Here is a 20652-nt window from a genome sequence, read left to right on the forward strand (position 1 = left end):
GGGGCCTGCACGACCTGTCAGACGTGTTTTAATTAGAGGTGACTCCTGAGTCGCGTGGGACAGCTTGAGAAAGAGAGGAAGAGAGATAGAGCCCGGCCTCCCTTTACGTAAGTAAAGTATTTTCGCGCACCCTTCGAAGCAGCAGTCGTCGCTTTCATCGCGCTACCAACGTGCCGCGAACGGAGCGAGAAAGGTCGCGCATACGCGAGAAATAACGAAGTCGAGGAGTGAGAAGTGCGACGGGACGAAGAGTAACTTGCGGGTTATGCAATCGGTTCCTGGAGAACGGAACGAAGTATATCGAGTTAGGCGGTGTGTTTGCGACGCGCGTCAGGTGATCCCCCTTGTTCTTTTCATTTCCTTCGTGTAAAAGAGGGGGGAATTAGATAATTGATTAAACGAGTTAAATGAGTTACAGTAGCTAGGATTTTGCTTGATAAAAATAAAAATTTATACTTTTAATCTAATATTGCGAGTTTACCGATAACTGCTTCTTTTTTAAATTCTTAATTCTAAGTTTCTAAAAGATATAAGGGAAACTATATACGGAATAGATAGCGGAGACGACAAGGAGTAAAATACTTCGCAACGTGTATATCTTTTTTTGGTTGTGGGAGGGAAAGGACAAAGTTTTATTGGAAAGAGGAGAGTGGTAATCTGATTTTGCGATTGTACAAAGAAGTACTCATGTTTCGCTTGTAAATATACCAAAACAGGTGTTATCCCGAGACAAAGCCACGGCTGCAAGAATGAAAACCACAGGTCGTTTATCTGTTGTATCGAGCCTTCTGACAACGACGTCGATGGACGACGGAACGGCGTGCGAGCGAAAGAAAGCCGAAGAAAGGTTCGAGCAAAACCGGCGCCAATTTATGCCGATCCAGAAAAGTCCAGAAAAGTATAGCGGGAAGTTAAATGTTACATGAGCTTCGGCGAAGAGAAGACCTCGGCGACAGAAGCGACGAGATTCCCAGTATCGATTAGCCCGCTGACGGAAATAACGTACAGTCGCGGCGATTTTTCGCGAGCCGAGAAGGCGAGAATCGCGACACCTCGGGCACGGAATCGACGAGCAGGTTGACGCTTTATCTGCCGAAAGCATCGATCGATGGGCGTCTGTAAAAGGGACAGGACGAACAGCAAGAAAGCACCGCAAGAAACACCGCGCAAGGTGTCCTGACGGGCGCGCTCTTCTACGCTTCACGCGTAGTTCGCAGCAGAACGCGAAAAGACTCGACGTACGCCGCTTCATTCTTTCGCAAACGTCTGCACTGAAAGTGAGACGGACTTAAATTGCACAAAAAATTGTAAACAATAAGATTTTTCTGAATGCTGAAATGGAAATAACTCGAGCAACAGAAGCGTGATAATGAATTTCTTAAGTGTTCTTAAGAAAAAGAAACTTCTGATTCTTAACAATTGAAAGTTCCAAATAAAAATTTGGAGCAACAAAGGGATTCTTTAAGTGTGAGAAATCCAATAATTTCGTATTAGCGATATCCTGAAATATCTGTGACGCATTGAAACTTCCCAAAGTTCTCAGTATTTCAAACGTTCGCGAATGTCCCCAGACTTCGATATTTTGCTGCGTCCACATCCGGTATCGTCGAAACGATACCTACTTCTTCGGCTAAAAGGCAGAGGACTGAGAACAAGCGAGGCTCGAAATTTCGAGCGAAGAATTATATTTCTTTTATAATATACTTCATATTTCATTACGTTTACAGAAGTCGCGGCTCAACAAGATCTCTCCGAATATTCCCATCGTAACGATGACGATCGTTCGCAAAGGGAAAGCAGGATATAAATATATAAACGACGCTACGCAATGCCGTAGGTGCACGTTTCTTGCACGGACATGAGAGACGCGATCGAACCAGCGAGCCACTTGTCACCGGTCCACCATGATGCTTTCCGGCGGGAGGAGTGTCGAACCCTTTTCAACTGGTCCGGTCGGACCCGACGACGTTTTCGGTCTCCTGCCCTTCCTCTCTCACTCCGTCTCCCTTTCTCCTCTCTTTTTTCTTCTACCACTACTACCGTTGCCATTTCTTCCCAGGGACTTGTGGTGCTAACATTCCGCCGTGGCAGGCCAAACAGATATCAACTTTCCCACAGCTGCTTTTTCGGGAAGCGAACGCGCGGAACGTGGCCACTGTCCTTCCTCCTCTGCGATTTCGCAGAAACGCACGAATGCCGGAAGACCCATTGATTCTTACACGTCAAGTACGACAGTAGTCACGTGGGAAATTCGGGAGACGCAACGGACCGGCGATTGTCTGTCGATGTGTCAATGATTATTTGGATGCGCCAATCCACTTGATTGGGTAATGCACTAATCACGCTTGATGGTAACTGAATTCGATGCGTGACGATTTAATTTCTAGGATATACTATTCGTTGATCTCACTGGCAGTTCAAATTTATAATAAAAAAATATATAAAATCGAGATATGATGAGAATGTAATTAAAACATACACATTCAGCGTTACATGAAAAATCTACGATAAATACCTTCTGAAGGAGAACACGGAGAATTTACAAGAGAGAAGTAGGTGCTGATTTTTCAAAAAGAAGACTCGAAGATCTTCTTAAGAAGATCAGAGATTCCGAATTCACCCCAGTTACTCGCGGTGGTTCCTCGTACATATCGCGCGGAACTTTCTCACAATGCGCGTTTCGTCGCCCCGCGGTTCTTCCTTCCTTTTAAAGATCTCGGAGTCGAGTCCAGCTCGGCCGCTTAATACGCAGAAGAGAACGGGCGATGAGAAGAGGGTGAGAAGGAGAGGCGAAAGACTGAGCGACGGAGCGAGTGACGCGGAAAGCTTTTTTCTGAAATCACAGGACCCGTCCTCGTCCTCCGCCTCCTCTTCTTCTTCCTCCTCCTCCTCCTCCTGCTCGTCGTTCACTTCTCCTTCTTCGTTGTCTCGCGGCGTGCAGTCGGGCATCAATAATTTAGCGCCCCGTCGTATCAATAAACTTGCACCGGCACCGGCGCAAAGCGAAGAGAAAGGCGAGGAAGGACGAGGCCAGGACGAAGAGCGAAGGTGCAAACGGAGAGACAGAGGCAGGAAGATCCTGGAGAGTGCCGGCAGAGGAACCGAAGGGGGAGGAACGACGCGGAGGACGGAACCGTGAACGCGTCCTCCGGTTCGAGTGGCTTTTCTTACGGCCGTTCACATATAGTCAGTGACGCGCCGTCCTCTCGCTCGAGTCGCTCTCCTTCTCGCCGACTCGATTACAAGCGGCAAGAAGCGACATTACACGGGACACGCCGCGCCGACAAATCGACAGATTATGCCGGACGGGCGCCGACCTACCGGGAATAAATGAATTGGCTAACGACGTGACTCTTTTCTTTTCTCGCCCCGCGTATATCCTGCCAGTTTCCCTACCGACTAGCCGGGAAGACAAGGTTCTAGGCAGACTCGAGGAAATTCAAGGATACGTTGACGATGAGAGCACGAATTCGCGAATTTACTTTCCGCAGGAAGAGCAAGAATGACGCACGGCTCTCAACGGTGGATAAAACTGCGACCAAAACCAATTTGATATAATATCAAAGATACTTGTTCAATGTGAAATATACAGCCAGCAAAATTAAAATTATACCGATACATCCTGCGAAGTTCAGAGAAAAGAGAACGTTTCCTTACGAAAACGATCTATGTAACCCTAATTACGCATGGAATAAAATAACTCAGTTGCCGCAACAGAGTAGGAATCAGATGAGAACTCGGTGACACGAAATGGAAACTCAGCGACGAAAATTGATATCTGTGTTACCGCGACTGAGAACATTCCTGTGAATATTCAGCAGCATTAAAACTCGGCTGAGACAGCTGAGAACAATTGATTGAGTAGAAACCTCCTATAGGAATCTCTCTGTTCCTACAACCAAATTTTCGTCGTCCCCAAGCAACGGAAAATTCCTTTATACCAACGGAATTATTTTTCCCGTACGGGTTGCGCTGATTACATCCAAGACCGGACGATAATTCTATTAGAAACGGCATGCTTTCTAGAAGCTTATCAACTGCGCCCTTACGAACCGAGAGAAAAATGGAAGCAATCGGAATAACTCATAAGTGGATTACGATGAAGCCTACGCAATGAGGAAAGTACTTAAGAACAGATAAATTCATCGAAAGAGAGAGAAACCCGTCCACGGTTTTCCATCTTCCGAGGGTGTTTATTATCTTAACGGGCGAGTAAAAAATATCTACCGCATGATTCTGCGTTGTTGTGCACGTGCTTGAAACAGTTTTATGTAATCCGCGGACCGCGACGAGTGAGATAGATATCCACTTACAACGTTCTTGTAGCCCTACAAGTTTTGACGTTCACGTGTGCGACGAATAAATAGCAAACTAAATTTAGTCGGCCATGTTTCGAAGGAAATGTAGATGTTTGCTTGTTCGCTTGCATAAATTAAAATTTGCACCTTGACACATAAGATGATCAACATAGGTACATAGTGCAGAATTAAAAAATTCAAATGCTGCCGTGACACTGACGACGGATCATAGATCACAACACACAGCACAAAACATTTTGTACTTGTGGTGAATCGGTCTTTGTTAAACAAAATTTGTGTTAAATTTTTAACATACTCATGTGTTAATTTAATATATTGTGTTTATGTCACCTCAGTATTTTATGTTAAATCAATATTTAACATTTGTAAGTATTAAAATAATACATTTTATGCTTCGGTGTTGATTAAAATATTATGGGTATTAATTTTGTGTTAATTTTGGCATTATACTTGTATTACTTTTTAACATATTCATCTTATGTTAAATTAATACAAAAATTTGTGTAGAAATATGTTAATATGTTAAATTTAACACAAAACTTTTCACTATGCAACGACAATTGACTAAATAAAATAATTTGTTTCCATTGAATGCAGTAAAACTAAATTTAATGCAAAAATTATATTTTGTCTGATTTAATGCAATAATTTATCCTCATTTGAACGAAACTCACGTATTTATCTGGCACGAAGGTAATAGATTTACTTATAGCTGTTGACAGTTTTGGCTATCGTGTGACAAGTTAAGAAAGAAGCATGCGTGTAAAAATTTCAGCAAATTCGTCTTAGCCCCTCGAGCAGAAAGAATGTGATTAAATCTCGACGCAAGGGTTTAGTGTAATTCGATTAAAACGTACAGCCGATAAATAGGCAGGGATGCGAGTCAGGTTCATGGCGGAAGACGCCCCTCCGATCCTTTCTTCGCTCCGTCCTTCTCCGGCAACGCCCGCCGAAGCTTTCAGGAAGCAAGCTACTAATTAACGATTTCCTCTCGTTCACGGGGTACTCGAGAGGGAATATAATTAGCACTCACCTTTGTGAGCCGGGGCGCTGCTAAAACACTCGATCGGCCGATCCTGACGTCTCTTAAAATATTCCAAGAGCGTCCGAAGAGTCATCCTCGATCTCGTGCGACTTGATCACGGGGGGAAAGGCGTCGATCGAGATTTTTCGAGAATGCGAAGGCATACTTCTTCATCGTCCATGCACACGTTCACAAACACTCGTCGACTGAAAAGGAAAAAAATATTAATTCATTCATCGAAGTATCGTGGAACTTAATACAATTTGCTATATTTGTTATTATGTCGCTATTTTTTAATTAAAGTAAATCGATGCGCGTAAATCATCTTTTCGAATTAATAAATAATATGTTGTCGAGATCTGCTTTTTAAACATTTTTCACACCAAGTATTTTTATTATTGTTGATTATTATTACGTATTAATAAAAAATAATGTTTGCAATTGTGTTTCGGACTCAATTGCTATACATTTCAGGCGGTAGACATTGTCTACTCGCAAGATGAACGATTCCGGCTACGGAAGACGTAGAATGAGCAACGATCGGCGTGGTAACGTACGAGATGAAGAGGAGAACATGGATAATCGAAGCAAGAATCAGGACACGAGGCCTGCGACTCTTAAACGGTTGGATAGCATTCAGGATCCGGGGAAGAGGTACGCGTTGAAGGATCGCATCGGTGACGGCGTATTCGGCGAAGTCTACGAGGGAATCGATCAGCAAGCTGGTACGTAACGAGAGAATATATGTGCAGACCAATCCTATTTTAAATACCGTAGCGTTGTCGTACGTAGCAGTGAGGAACGGTCACATTCGTCTCGATTATGTGTGTCGGCGTGTGTGTGTTTCAGGAAATAAAAAGGTTGCCATTAAGATCCAAAGGTTCACGCCGGAATCACAGTCTTTAATCATGGAGGAGTATCGTATTCTTCGTGACTTCGCCGGCCATCCGAATCTACCAGACTTTTACGGGATATATCGCAGACGATCCTCGAAGAAGTCCGAATACGACGAGATATGGTTCGTCATGGAGGTAAGTTTTAGTCAAGGTCGCAATTAAACTATAAAAAGTCCTCTCGCGCGAATGTAGTTCGATATAATGATTATTTGAATCGCATGTTCTTATCGTTCGATCGCTTTTTCTACATTTATCACTTTTATCCAACTTCTCTCTTTATTAAGATTTTAACATTAAGATTTACTTCTCTCTTTATTAAGTCTAGTATTGCACACATTGTTCTCTTCAGCTTCTGCGAAAGTTAGTCACTAGAATATACTTGTCTAATTAGTATAACTCACAATATGCATACTCGATCACACAAAGAACGATTTAGTGAACCGAGAATAAACATTTGTGCTTATGTGGATCGGCGGCTCGATTAACTCAAAGACGCGTTATTATTGTTGCAATCACTGTGATTACTGTATCGAAGATTGGATTCGTAGCGAAGTTTCTATCGATACCGCGCGATGTATCCATAATGCACTGCTTGTATCGTCGTAATTCTTTACGAAAGAAAGAGAGAGAGAGAGAGAGAGAGAGGAAAAAGAAAAAGGACACAAGACAAAGATGCAAAACGAAAGACGCAGGCAGAAAGAAGGAGACCGAGAAGGAGAGGGAGAGAAAGCGAGGCCAGAAGCGAGGGTTGCTCGTGTGTGTACCCGCTCAGGACCCGGAGGCAATTTCAAGCATTTGAGACCGTCGAATACACGGATAATTTACGACACGCGCGCCCCCATTAAACAATCATTAAACTCGTTCGTGTACGCAGGTGAGGCCTGGCACGTCGCGGCCCTAATTTACGGACGGACCTCCGCGGTGCGCGCCCGAAACATTATTACTTATCTCGGGTAAAGCGACGATAGTTGACGTAATACGCGCACTCGAAGATCGACCGACTTATCTTCGGCATCGGCATCTTCTCGGCCACGCCTTTATCTTTCGAAACGCATCGCTGCACCGAACGCTTCACGAAGCCGACCGCATCGAATTCGGCTGCGTCAACTTTCTACGAGATTTACTCGACCTCACAGTGAGATACCGCGTGCTCACACCGATATCCGAAGAATTACGTTGCCGCAATAAAAGACGAGGTATTTTTAAAAGATCGAGCACTGCACCGAGAAAGTGCATTTCCTATCATATTTGTTTAATGTAACATAGGTGCAATCGTTGTTTTCTTCTTTTCGAAATTTCGATACTTCAACTCGCGAATATCCCTCGCACGCTATGTAATATCAAACAAAAAAGAAAAAAGTGCTGCCGTTTAAATAATATTTCTTTGATATAAGTAAAATGGTTATTTCAGTTACATATATTTTAGAAAATACTTACTAGAAGTAAAAATATAACAAATTGACCATGTATATTTTTCTTCGTATAAGTAGAAATTTGTATGTATACGTTAAAAAAATTACGACAAGTATTAAATTCATAATATTGAGAATATAAGAATTTATTTTTAGAAAATAATTACTGGATGGAAAAATGTAAATTTAAAATTACTAAGTTTTTTAAAATTACTAAGTATTAATTCGGTATACGTTCAAGCAAGTATTTATACTCTCCTCTAGCTACAAGCTATTAAAATACATTTAAATTGATAAAGACATTATTCGATTTAAGAGGATGAAAAACACGTAATTACGTTTACTTGATTCTGGCACTTTTTCCCGGCACACAATTATGCCGCTGACAAATCTCGTTTGTCGCGTATCATTATCGCACACTCGACACCTACTTTGATCGCTTTCGCGAGAGCCACGTGCATTCTTCAACACTGACCACCCGCATTCTCGGTCGGTCTGACCCACGGCAAGTCTCTCGCGCAAATTCAAAGGCGAACCACGCGCGCGAACACGCCGAAAAACGACGAGATCGGCCATGGATCTCACGATCCACTTTGGCGAGCGAACTCGCGTGCGAGCCCTCGGGGCCTAAGTACTCCGCGACGAAGAAACGTAATGAGTCGCCGGTCACTAACGTTAAGTTCGTTGATTGCTCTTTGCTCGGAGATTACAAGCAATAAAGGCGCAACGACGGTTCGCGAATGTGCGCCGATGTGTGCAAGGCGAGCGGCGGCAGGAGGGAGAAGACGCGACGCCCATCTTCGTCGACGGTGCCAGCGGCCACCGAATAGCAGTTTTGTGAGTCAATCGACCTTAAGTCGGCGCGAGCAGAAACGAACATCGCGAATCGCGAGAGCGAGCGAGCGAGTGAAAGAAAGAGAGAGAGAGAGAGGGAGGAAGAAGGAGAACGGAACACGCAGCGACAATGTAGTAAGGATTTATCGCCGGTGGTATTTCATATCGAGCGGGTTTTACGGGCGCGTACGTAGTGGGGCCCTCGGTAGGGTCTCTCACGACGTGCGCAGGGCCGCTATGAAAGGCTCTCTCTTCCTGTGCGCTTGGTGCACGGTAGTACACGAGCGCACCGAGTCCGTCCGCATCGCGTGCGGCATATCCGAGAGAAAGAGGCTCCACGTCTCGTAGCGTGGAACGTACGGGCGGAATGCTATTCGCGATTAACTCTAACGCGCCGACCAACGGTGCCGTGTTTTAAGAGCGCACCGTGAGCTAATAAAACAGGAGCTTCTTTAGACTGTAGCTGGCGATATTCTGTGTGAACGCGATTCTGTACGGCGAGCAACAGTCGATCCGATCGTTCGATCAAGAAACTGCGCGTCGACATGAACGGAACGCGAGATTGGGAAAAGCGTGTATTACATTAAGGACTTGGGAAAGAGTGCCTGTGTGTGACGACGCGCGGTTCACACGAGGAGCCGTATTCCGCGGTAACGCGTGGACGAGGCGCTCGATCACGTTTACTCAAGATTACGGCACGTTTCGTGTAATTGTAGACATACGGAGTTTATTACGCTTCGAGCATAAATTCTGCTGGCAGTGCTTAATATCTGGAGATACCCGTCCGCGAGAGTGGTCTTTTCCCGAGTAAATTAACCTTTGCGCGCGAAATCAAACGGATGACTAGGAAGGAGTGGCGAGAAATACTAGTAACGGAAGTTACAAGAGAAAAGTCGTTGGAAAAAACGTGTTAAAGATAACGCCCGAAATTATGTAAGAAGAATCATCTTGGAAATATTACAATGAAAGAGAAACCGATAAAAGAGAAGAGAGATTCCGACCGCTTCCATCATTAGGATGATATTTTAATTAGTGTATGCGATTTTCATTGCACACCGCAGATTACGCCGGAAAAAAATTGATACTTATTGCAGAATTCTCGTCGTAACGAGCCGTGAATCTCGCCCGTCGCGTTTGTAACGAACCCAAGTCCATAACTCTGCCGTTAAATCATCTCGTTTCGTTGCGTTTTACAGCTCGATTTACCACTGTAATTAACTAAAATCCTGACGTTGCGTGTTGCAGCTGTGCGAAGGTGGGACGGTCATCGATCTGGTCCGCGGGATGATCGCGAGTGACAAGAGAATGCGGGAGGAGCACATCGCCTTCATCTTGAGAGAAGTGATCAAGGTAAGCCCAGTCATGGGGAACGCAGCGGTAATCATTTCGCTCGACGATATCGCCGAAATGAGAATTCACGAGACGTGAAAGTTAAGGCGACTCGACGACCCTCGAAATATAGACCTTCGAGGAAACGCGCGTGTAATACGACAGGGATTAAAATTAATTAACAGAGATACACGACACGGCCGAGATAGCCGAGGTGAGAGGCGCGTCTCATGAGACGATCAATTATATATCGTCGATCGTTATATCGCGAAAATATCCGGCCGGCCCGAAAACACGTGAGCCCGACCGAGGTAATTAGTTTTTGTGCCGGCGCACGGGAAGATATATACGTCAGCGGCCGAGAAGGATGGCCGTCGCGGAATGTCCGGCAAAATTGTGCCGCAATCTACCCTCTCTCGCCGCACCTCTCGCCACCCCACTTGATTCAGAGTGTAATAAATATTACCCGCGTGGGGGCAGAGTGGTACCGGTGAACCGACAGAAATGATAATAGCTGGTAGGCGACGGCGATAGTCGCGTTATTACGATATAATTATGCCCGATGGTATGTCCCGGCGATGCTTTTATCTCGCGGCACATTATCCCGCTGATTGCAGAAGATGCATCGGCGCCGAAACGAATCCGCGTTGTGCAATTAAGAGGCGCGGAAAAACCGAGCGCATTCAGCGACCGGCCGTGCAAAAACGCGTCTCACTTATAATTATGATAGTCGCACGTCAAGCGGCTGGAATTCGAAAGGAAATATCGAGGGGCTCTCTCGCCTTTCGGTGGAGGTACTGAAAACTGTCGGAATATCTGTCGCGTGGTAATTGATACGATCGCGTGTAAAAACAGCGCGCCGGAAAACAACGCGAGTTTGCTGAAATGCGCAAATTCGATCTGTACGAAACGGGGCAGGAAGAACAATCGCGTTCATAAAATATACCCGATGTTACGTTAGAAATGATCTCGAGCACAATCGAAATTGTAAAACCTGATTCACGTTCGAAGAAGCTGTTTTGATTTCATTTGATTTACAACTTATGAAAAAGAGCCTCGATGTATTCGATCTTTTGAAAAGATATTTCCATTTTAGACGGTTTACTTTACGCGTTCTCGATCTAATCTAACTTACAGACATAACTGAATGGAACTCGGCTTATAAATAGAACGTGTAAATTACAAGGACCGACGGAAGGTGCACGCCGATAGGTCGCATTCTCCGGCGTAGAAATTACAAATAAGACAGGTGAGATGCAGCTCGCTAATTAACCTTCTCGCGTATGAGAAGCTGCCCCTTGATGATCCTCTCACTCATACAACCACCTCGGCATCCACTCAAGATCAAGAGCACGAAGAGCACTCGCTGCCTCGTTCTCTCCTCGCTTACATCTGTATTTTCGTTAGGGACGCGCGCAGCCAACAGCTGATTGCGAGCGACATTACCGACCGCGTCCTGGCGCGAAGTTGCCGACGCGTAACTCGAATTGCTCGTACGCTCGACATACGTCACGCAATATGTCGCCCTAACCCCGTACACATGCACGCACACACGACACACGCGTTCAGACGCGTCTGTAACCTTCAGTGCGCGATTATTTGAGCTCAAAGCCATAATTAGAGAAGGCAGAAGTGGCGCAGGATGATTGGAGGATAAGATGAATAGTAATTCAATCACTCACCGCCACAAATCGCCGTCGATGCCGCCGTCGACCGTTACATTGCCCCGGACACTCGTTATTGCACTTACTTATTACTCGCGTACCGGATACTCACTTATTACTCAGTCAGTGCACGAATGCATATTGATCGGATATAACGCGACTGATCACGATTCTGCGTGCTGGCGGTATACGGCGATCGCTCATCATTCCACATCGAGCCGGTTAAGACGCGCCGCGAGACTAAACAGAACTAACGTGATTCGTGTACCGGCGTGAAGTTGTCGCCGCGTAACTCGAAATTTCGAATATGGCTTGCGGGTACAGTCGTGGACAGAAGGATTGTCCCAATCTCGAGGCATAATATCGGAAAGTTCCAATTAAGTCGGCTCCACACGATGTGGCAAATGTAAGCAAACGTAAGCGAACCTTAGCAATTATATTGATCACATATGTTGGGCGAATGTAACATACGTGATAATATATAAAAAATGTAATATAACATAAATAACTTGATATAATACATGTGATCGATATAATTTCCGACGTTGGCTTACATTTGCTACATTGTGTGAAGCCTGCTTTAGGCGCATCATTTTCGAATATACGTGCATCATAACTGCTACTTTGGAATATGCATGGAAAAAAATTAATTAAAAAAATTAATCTTAAATCAAGAGCAGATATTCTTGTGTATAAGCAAGAATATTATAATTTTCTTAGAAGACTTTTAGTCTTGAATTGAATTTAAGTAACTTTCATCAATATAAATCCAATCAAATCAAGACTAAAAGTCTTCTATGAAGATTATGATATTCTTGCTTACATATGAAAGTAGCTTCTTGATTTAAGACCAATTTTTTTTCCGTGTGCCGATTCACGGAATAATCAGCAGTATGCACGTATATCTAGAATGATATTCCAAATTCGAAATTTCTTATATCACTTTGCCTAGGAAATATTTAGAGACAACTGTCTTTGCCCGCGACTGTACGGAAGAACAGCTTCGCTTCACCGTTTATTAGAATATTTTCCGATTTCGATTCCGATTTCCGATTACAATATTTTCTACTGCGCAATTACGATGTTGATTTGTACGCGCAGAATAGTGTCGGTAAATTGCAATCGTCTACATATAACCAGTTTTTATTATTCAGGAGCATTTTATACGAATGTAATATCTCGTACATCTTCTAACACAGACGATACACACATGAAGCAGGTTTAACTTCGACTTCGTGAATTTAAATTAATCATTTTATTGTAATAATTATGTACTTGAGTCGATGCTCCGATCGAAACTTTATGTGTGCACGAGTAAATTAATGAACTCGAAAGATGATACCGCCGCGTCATTTACCGTAATAAGACGGGCAAACTCAACGAATCAGGGAAGTTCATATCCAGTGCGTGAACATTCGTTTTTTTCGCTTTAATCATTATTAGCATTAACGGGGCAATGCGATTAACGTCGCGATAAATTTCAACGGCCGCATTAATTGAATATTACCCTTGTTTACGACGAATCGTAAAACGTAAGCCGTGCCGTTAATTTTTCCGCGAGTTTCGAGAAAAGATGAGAACTGGCGTGCAGCAAGTACGAAGCGAGTCGGAAGCGGATGACGCGAACGAGGCGAGCTAATGTAAGACAAATGCCCGAGCAAGAAAAACGAAAGCGATGGAGAAGACGAAGAGGCAGCGAAAAGAGAGAAGGTCAAGGTGGAGAGCATGATACGAAGAGAGAGAGAGAGAGAGAAAGAGATAGCTAAACGCCCTTCCATTTCGTAGTCCGCTGCGATTTTAGCTTAATAGTTAATAGTCACGGCAGACGGATTCGCTTATTTACAATGATACAACCTCCCATGATTCCGGCCTCTCCTAGGAGGTCGGATAATTGGCGAGGATATCGTGCTCATTTCTCAACGGAGCTAAGAAGCAGCCCCGCACACGATGTCCACGTGTGCTCACGTGTGCGTTCATGAAGAGGGAAAAATGAAGACGAGAATCTCGAAAAAAGCGAATGGTCGAGGCACGCCACAGGATGAAACCTAAGTGACCGTTTCCGCTTCGATTCGTGTGTCACTGATTTTCCCTTCATAATGCTCGCCGCGTTTCTTACCTGTCCCTTTATCTGCTATCACTCGTATATACCCGGAGCGGAACTAATCCCGGGGCTATAATAAGGGTCGCGCGCTGCCAGACCGCGATTGTACGATACGGTAGATCGAAATAATTGTAGACTTCTAACGACAACGTTACTTGTTACTGCGCACTCCCTTGTATTACCATAAAATCGTAAAAGTCGTCCATCCGACGATTCGCTCTCTCGAAATTTATTCATAGGATCAGGTTTTGCATTTTCTGCTTTAATTTGTGGTTTAGGCTTAATTTGATGATAATGTAAAAATCATCTTTTTCTATTCACGGTTAATCATTAAACTTTAAAAGTTGCCATTACAAAACTATCAATTTAATGATTAACCATGAAAGAGGAGAAAATTTTCCGACGTTTTGTCTCTTTTTCAGTTCTGCCAAAGGTATGCTGAGTCTGTCTTATATGTCTAAGGATTTATTCCACCCTTTCTCTCTCTCTCTCTCTCCTTCCCTTTCTCTTTTTCTCTCGAGTCTAGCCCAAAGTTTATGTACTCTGTCGCTAATGAACCTCCGTCCCGCTCGAATCTCGATATTCCCCTCGAAATCCACTTATCCCGCCGCAGAGGTCCCCGAGGGAGCGCGGCGAAAGGGCACGACGTGCGTAATGGGCCCGGCATTCTTTCTGCCGCGAGTGGCTCATGGCTCACGGCGATAATATTTACGATCCGGGCAGTTTGTCACTAAATCATTATGTGGGTCCAGCATTGGGGTATGCTTCGTGCACGCATAATCCGACGCCCTTCGCCACCGAAGGGGCCCGGGGCTCCCCGCCGGCCTCCCAGGGCTGCCCACGCCGCGTCTCCACCTTGAAAACTGCACGCAACCCCCGTCTCCCGCTTTCCTTCCTTTACTCACCTCTCCCCCGTCTGCCCCTTATCCTAGTGGATACGTGTTCCACGAGCCCGGTAGCGATTCGTCCACGGTCACTCGTGCGGTAAATCAGACCACGCTGACGTTTAATGCCGGCAAATTATACGCGAAATAAATGCCCGCGAAGAGCGGTGCGCGCGCGCGACGAACGCGCAGAGCTCGAAACAGAAACACAAAGAGAGCACGGGAAAGAGATAAGGAACGAGAGACGAATGGAGGCTACCGCTGAGCTTCTTCCTCTTCTTCTGCGTGACCGTTACATCCCGTTGGATCTTTATCCGCCAATTAAGAATTCGCTCGGCCCTCGAGTTTCCCTGCCTGCCGGGTTTCTTGCGCGTCATCCGGTCAATGAGGAGGCTTCGTTAGCGATTCTTCGCTTTTGCGTCTCATTCTCGAAGTGGAAGATCGTCGATTACGCTGTCTGACAAAATATTTATTTAAGGACCGTTCAACAATCATGTTACGGGGGGGGGAAGGGAGGTCTATTAGCTTGCGTGACGTCAGTTTGTTTGCATTCGTGACACGTTTGGCGAAAATTTTTAAGTTTCGGCATGGTTCTGTGTTAATAATTATTATCCACAATATTGTTATAAGCCATTTTATTAACTTATGTATCGGCGGGAGGGAAGAGAATAATTCCACATGTCACGTAATATTGAAAGAAGATAACTACTTTATGACGAAATACAATGACAAAGGGGAGCAGAGGTAAACAAATATCCAAATTTAGCGTGATGTAATTGTTGAACGGCCTCTTATTGTGCCATGTTGCTGTTATGGAAACACAATCACTACCTATATATTGCTATCGCTCCGGTAGTGAAGTCGCCTAGCTGGACACAATCAGGAAATTGAAGAAATATGCATTTACATTAAAATGAGAAGAAACATTACAATATTTGTTTTTTTTTTATTGAAAATTAGTCGATGAATTCGCTAGAGATGGAGAAAGGAGTTCGTTAAACGCGAGTTACGAATTTGCTAAAGATCAATGAGAAATGTTTCGTTTACGATTGGCAATTTTAAAAGAGAACGGCGCCGGAGTGCGGAATACCCTTTGAAACGTGGCTCTCCGATGAGCCGGGTATTAATGATTTCATGCTCATGCCACACGAACGGAGCCGCTCGCTGACCCGCGCTTGTTACGCGCCGTGAGCACGGTCGGCCGCAAATTATAGATCGTTCAATTTGCAGTAAATCTATAAAGACGATTCTCTCAAGACGCTGAAGGTGCCGAGTTAGCAACTTCTCTTCCGCATCGTTCGTGTCTCGCGTATATGTTCCATTGCGCGTTATTCTAGCTCGAGTTCGTTCGCATGAGTCCAGAGTCCGCGAGAACTCGGCATAATCTTTATAATGCACTTGACAATGTACTTCCTGCTTGTCAACTTCAGAATCGAGCCAGTTAACTTCATCCAACCGCCAAATCGACACGATAATAACGAGAGTTCTCTGTGGAGACATTTTCAATTCAACCACTGTTTTAACATACTTCGCCCCCTCCTTCAAGCACTGACGACAGCAACGAAAAACGAATAAAAGGGCTAGAATAAAAAGAATCCGAGGCTCTAAAATCGATACGATCGATGTTTAAGATTGGAAAGACTATAAGAGTTGGACACAAAATGTTGTTTCTCTTTAAAGTAGTCATATATTGAAATGAATAACAATCGTTTCGGTCTTTTTTAGACCCCTATCAATGTAAAATTATGTTTTCGAGTTCTCATCACAACAACACCAACGACAGCTTCTTGATTTCGCAAAGCAGTTCTCTCGACGTATTTCTATCTTCGTCCAGGCTTTGATCCACCTGCACGAGCACAACGTCATCCACAGAGACATCTGTGGCAGCAACATCGTCCTGACGAAGGAAGGCGACGTGAAGCTGGTGGACTTCGGGCTCTCTAAGACGATGAAGAACGAGCTGGAGAGGCGACACACTTGCATAGGGTCGCCGTCCTGGATGGCGCCGGAGGTCGTCGCCGGCAAGGGCAACAGGGCCGACGGCGGATACGACAGCCGGATCGACGTATGGGCGATCGGCATCACGGCGATAGAGCTGGCCGACGGCAAGCCGCCCTTCCAAGACATGCATCCGACGCGAGCGCTCTTCCAGATCGTCCGGAATCCGCCGCCGACGCTCTACCGGCCAGCCAACTGGTCGGAGAATCTCAACGACTTCATCTCGGAGTACGTGACCCCGGCCAGATATGAAAATCTCTTACTCTTTATCGCGAGGAAAGCGACGCGACAGCTCACACCGCCATCATGTTTCGTTTCAGATGCCTCGAGAAGAATCCCGAGAACAGACCGTGCATGATGGAAATCATGGATCATCCCTTCTTGTCGGAGCTGCCTAAGAACGATTACCCGGTAATCTGTGATTTTTCAGGAGGACGAGTTTACGGATAAATGGCGACAGATCGTTGCGCGGTAATACGAAAAGAGATTGCCTGCAGCTTCTGGATTCGCCAGGGCTCTAGAAATATGCGGTTTCTTAAATAATAATAATAATAATAATAATCTTACGGGAAAAACCTTTTATAGGATACATAAAAGAAGAACTAGTCGCTGATTGATTACTAGTATTACAGAGTATTTGAATGAAATTAAAATCAAGATTATGTGAAGACAGAATAAATAAATAATATATAAGGCGTCATGAATAATTCATATTTAGAATGAAATTAAGATAATGTGGATATTCATAAAATGGCGCGCACACAAGATTGTTCTTGGTTGAAATTATAACATGATAAGCAAAAAGGAAGTTCATGATTGGTTCAAATTGATAAAAATCATAAAACGTCATTTGTTAATTGTAAATTTCCAGCAACGTCTTAGATAAATAGCCTCCATATCACTTTACTTTCGGTGTCCGCAAATACCTTATTTAGTCGGCGTAAATTCCTATTTATGAACGTCAAAATTACAAGAACACACAACGTGGATTTTCAGTTGACGCAGGAGATTAAAACGCTGGCGATGGACGTCTCGGGAAAGGGCAGAGAAGAAAGGAAAATGGAGTCGATCGTTCATGAAAGCTTCTTGAAGGTAGTGACGAAAAAAAAACAACGAGATAAATTGTTGACCGACAATGCGTTGTTGAATGAGAGACTCCCTCTGCTCGACAGACTCGTCAAGACGAACCACAGGAGCATATGCTTACGGAAGATCTCGCGGCGCTCGACATCCTGACGGAAAACGTGATCCTGAATGAACTTAACGAAAGATTACAGCGGGGCAAATACCACACATTCGTCGGAGACGTTCTATTGATACTCAACCCAAACGAGGAACATGATATCTATAGCGCTATGGTGAATCTCACGTTAGCTCACGAGACAACGTCGATATTGAAGATCACGGCAAATTAGCAGAATGATTATAAATAGTTTCGTCGATCTTCAATGCGAAAAATTATAGCAATCTCTTTGCTTCTGATCTGTTCGTAAATTTTATGTGAAATCATATTTACACAGTAAAAAATTTTGCGTTAAAAATAGTCCACTAAAATTTTGTGTCACTTTAACACATTCACTTTGTCAGCATGTTATATTTGTGTACTTTTTAACGCATTCCTCACATTAAAGTAACACAAAATTTCAATGGGCCATTTAACACGAAATTTTTTACTCTGTAGACGTAAGAGAAGGAAACGAAAGACGTAAGAGTAAAAAAAGAGTAAAACTTAGTAAACTGTCAACATGCTTCATAACGAGACTGCAATAATTTTACATCATTATGAGCATAATTTAATTAAATTGTGACGAATAATTAAATATGATTTTAATTGGAGCATCACGCGAAGTATCAATGCAAGTCGCGATCGGACAATGCTCCGCATATCTATTCCGTAGCGGACAGCACATTCCAGGATGTGATGCATAACGAAGAACCGCAACACATTTTATTAGCCGGTGAGAGCAATTCCGGGAAAACCACGAATATGCTGCATCTGGTGGAGCACCTCACGTTCCTCGGGAAAGTGAGTTCATCGCGCGCGTTCGGCGACGTAGACGATAGAATCACGAGAAGACCTGTTCGCAAACCCCTTTTTTTTCTTTCAGGGCATGCAAGACACCGGAAAGAGAATAATGCGATCTATAAGAATAATTCAAGCGTTCACGAACGCGTCGACACCGCTGAACGCCAACTCTACCAGATGCATCTTACAGGTGCAGACGACCTTCGGCTCGACCGGCAAAGTGTCGGGCGCGATATTCTGGTTATATCAGTTGGAAAAGTGGCGTGTCTCCACTCGCGACAGGTACTTATCGATAAGCCTATTTTTATCATACTAATGTATCGAAGATTATTAATAAATCGCTCAATAACCGAAGTATTGAGCGCCAAAAGATACGCCGCATTCTATTCTTCGATGTATAACAGGTTGTCTCTATATAGGCGTGTAGACTGGTAACCGTTCTTTACGATCAGCTTATTACACAGCACAAGAAATTAGGAAATAATTAATTAAACAATAATATTAAAAATAATGAAAATAATAAATTCAAGAGATGTAATAGAATAATAATATCAAACAATATAAGATGAAAAAAAATAGTAAAAAGAAAGAATAATAACTTGAAACTGCGCGTTACAATATTTCATATAATAATTATTAATTATTTTTCTAGGAATCAGTCAAATTTCCACGCCTTTTATTATTTCTACGACGGCCTCCAGGCGTCGGGGAAATTAAATATATATAACCTACCAAGCGGAAGAAGGCTTCGATACCTCAAAATAACCGACAAGAGCACCGAGAAGAAACGAGCGTTCAAAATACGAAACGATCCGCAGAATAACGCACTCAAATTCGAGGAACTTATGGAGGATCTCAAATTTATGGATATGGAAGATCAGTGCGAGACAATTTGGAAAGTCCTCGCAGCTATCCTGATTCTTGGAGAAATTCGATTCGTCGAGGGCAATAACGGGGAAGCTGAATTGGACAACGATGAAGCTGCTGACACAGGTAAACAATCAAATCCGAAAATTCTCAATATTACCAGGCATTTCCCAGAATCTATCTGATCTGTAAACGTAAGAGGATCAATGAGTTGCTGTTTCAAATTACAGTGGCGGAGCTTCTTGGTCTAGACCCGAAAAAATTTATTTGGGCTCTCGTTAATTACTGCTTAATCGTGAAAAGATCGGCAATGCGCAGGAAGCACACTTGGGAAGAAGCGAAGGAAGCACGAGACGTTTTGGCAAATACTCTTTACCAACGTTTGGTGGACTGGATAGTCAATAACATTAATTATAAGCTCGCGATGACTCGTAGCCTTTAGTAAGTTACACGGAAATTTTTGAAAGTCGCACATTGAGTAAAAAAGGATAAGTCCCGAGATAGATGTTCAGCAATCTCTTCTTAATTTTTCTAATTCAAATTTCCAGTGGCGATAAATATTCCATCAGCATTCTCGATCTCTTCGGGTTCGAATGTTTCTCGGTGAATCGACTGGAACAGCTGATAGTGAATACGATGAACGAGCAAATGCAATACCATTACAATCAAAGAGTATTCGCCTGGGAAATGGTAAGTCCTTCACGGAGATGACACCGTTAAACTCTGCAACACGTCTTTTTAGTAAAATTGACGAAGAAATTTGCAAAATATCTTCATTTCTCACTTACCGTGGCTTCAGCAAGAGCAGGATGAAGAAGACGTACCCATGCAACGCTTGCGCTTCTACGACAACAAGGAAGCGATCGATCAATTGATGAGCAAGGAGAACGGCCTCTTTCATATCATCGACGACGCTTCGCGGCAACTGCAGGATGCTCAGTACATCCTCGAGAGGATCAGAGAGCGTAAGCGTGGTATCTACGTGAAACCGGTGGGCTCGCACGAGTTCACAGTCGCCCATTACACCGGAAAACTGGTATATGACGCCAGAGAGATCGCCAGCAAGAATCGGGATTTCGTGCCGCCGGAGATGATCGGCATGATGAGATTCTCGTCGTGCGATGCGGTCAAGCAGATGTTCACCAATAAACTCACCAAGTCGGGCAACCTGACGATCGTTCAGGAACATTGCGCCACGATGGAAGAAACGTCGAGGAACAAGTGGAGTGCTCTCATACAGGAATGTTCGAAGTTTCGAGTAGGTGACTACGATGATTATATGCGAAATCGCATTCCCA

General features: G+C 44.0%; 2 protein-coding genes across 3 annotated transcripts in view; one reads left to right on the forward strand and one right to left on the reverse strand.

Moving 5' to 3' along the window:
* The window catches only part of LOC106746483 (protein Wnt-6-like), a 120821-nt gene extending 109166 nt beyond the window's left edge, over positions 1 to 11655 (reverse strand). Inside the window, exons 1-2 of the mRNA XM_014623118.1 lie at positions 11497 to 11655; positions 5353 to 5549 (exon numbers count right to left, since the gene is read on the reverse strand). The gene's annotated coding sequence lies outside the window, so the exon portion shown is untranslated. The remainder of the gene's footprint in view (positions 1 to 5352; positions 5550 to 11496) is intronic.
* The window catches only part of LOC106746481 (neither inactivation nor afterpotential protein C), a 25592-nt gene continuing 4940 nt past the window's right edge, over positions 1 to 20652 (forward strand). The window contains exons 1-14 of one of the 2 annotated variants that reach the window (XM_014623114.1): positions 1 to 107; positions 5818 to 6068; positions 6193 to 6374; positions 9731 to 9835; positions 16298 to 16689; positions 16782 to 16872; positions 17458 to 17553; positions 17634 to 17819; positions 18299 to 18487; positions 18570 to 18769; positions 19140 to 19480; positions 19585 to 19795; positions 19903 to 20044; positions 20154 to 20612. In XM_014623114.1, coding sequence (XP_014478600.1) covers positions 5843 to 6068; positions 6193 to 6374; positions 9731 to 9835; positions 16298 to 16689; positions 16782 to 16872; positions 17458 to 17553; positions 17634 to 17819; positions 18299 to 18487; positions 18570 to 18769; positions 19140 to 19480; positions 19585 to 19795; positions 19903 to 20044; positions 20154 to 20612 — 2820 coding nt within the window. In that variant the 5' untranslated portion in view covers positions 1 to 107; positions 5818 to 5842. Of the gene's footprint in view, positions 108 to 5817; positions 6069 to 6192; positions 6375 to 9730; positions 9836 to 16297; positions 16690 to 16781; positions 16873 to 17457; positions 17554 to 17633; positions 17820 to 18298; positions 18488 to 18569; positions 18770 to 19139; positions 19481 to 19584; positions 19796 to 19902; positions 20045 to 20153; positions 20613 to 20652 lie in introns of those variants that run through there. The other variant, XM_014623115.1, reaches the window with a different exon arrangement.

Source organism: Dinoponera quadriceps, unplaced genomic scaffold, assembly GCF_001313825.1.
Source record: "Dinoponera quadriceps isolate SergipeBrazil2010 unplaced genomic scaffold, ASM131382v1 scaffold1850, whole genome shotgun sequence".
In the NCBI taxonomy this organism is placed as follows: Eukaryota; Metazoa; Arthropoda; class Insecta; order Hymenoptera; family Formicidae; genus Dinoponera; species Dinoponera quadriceps.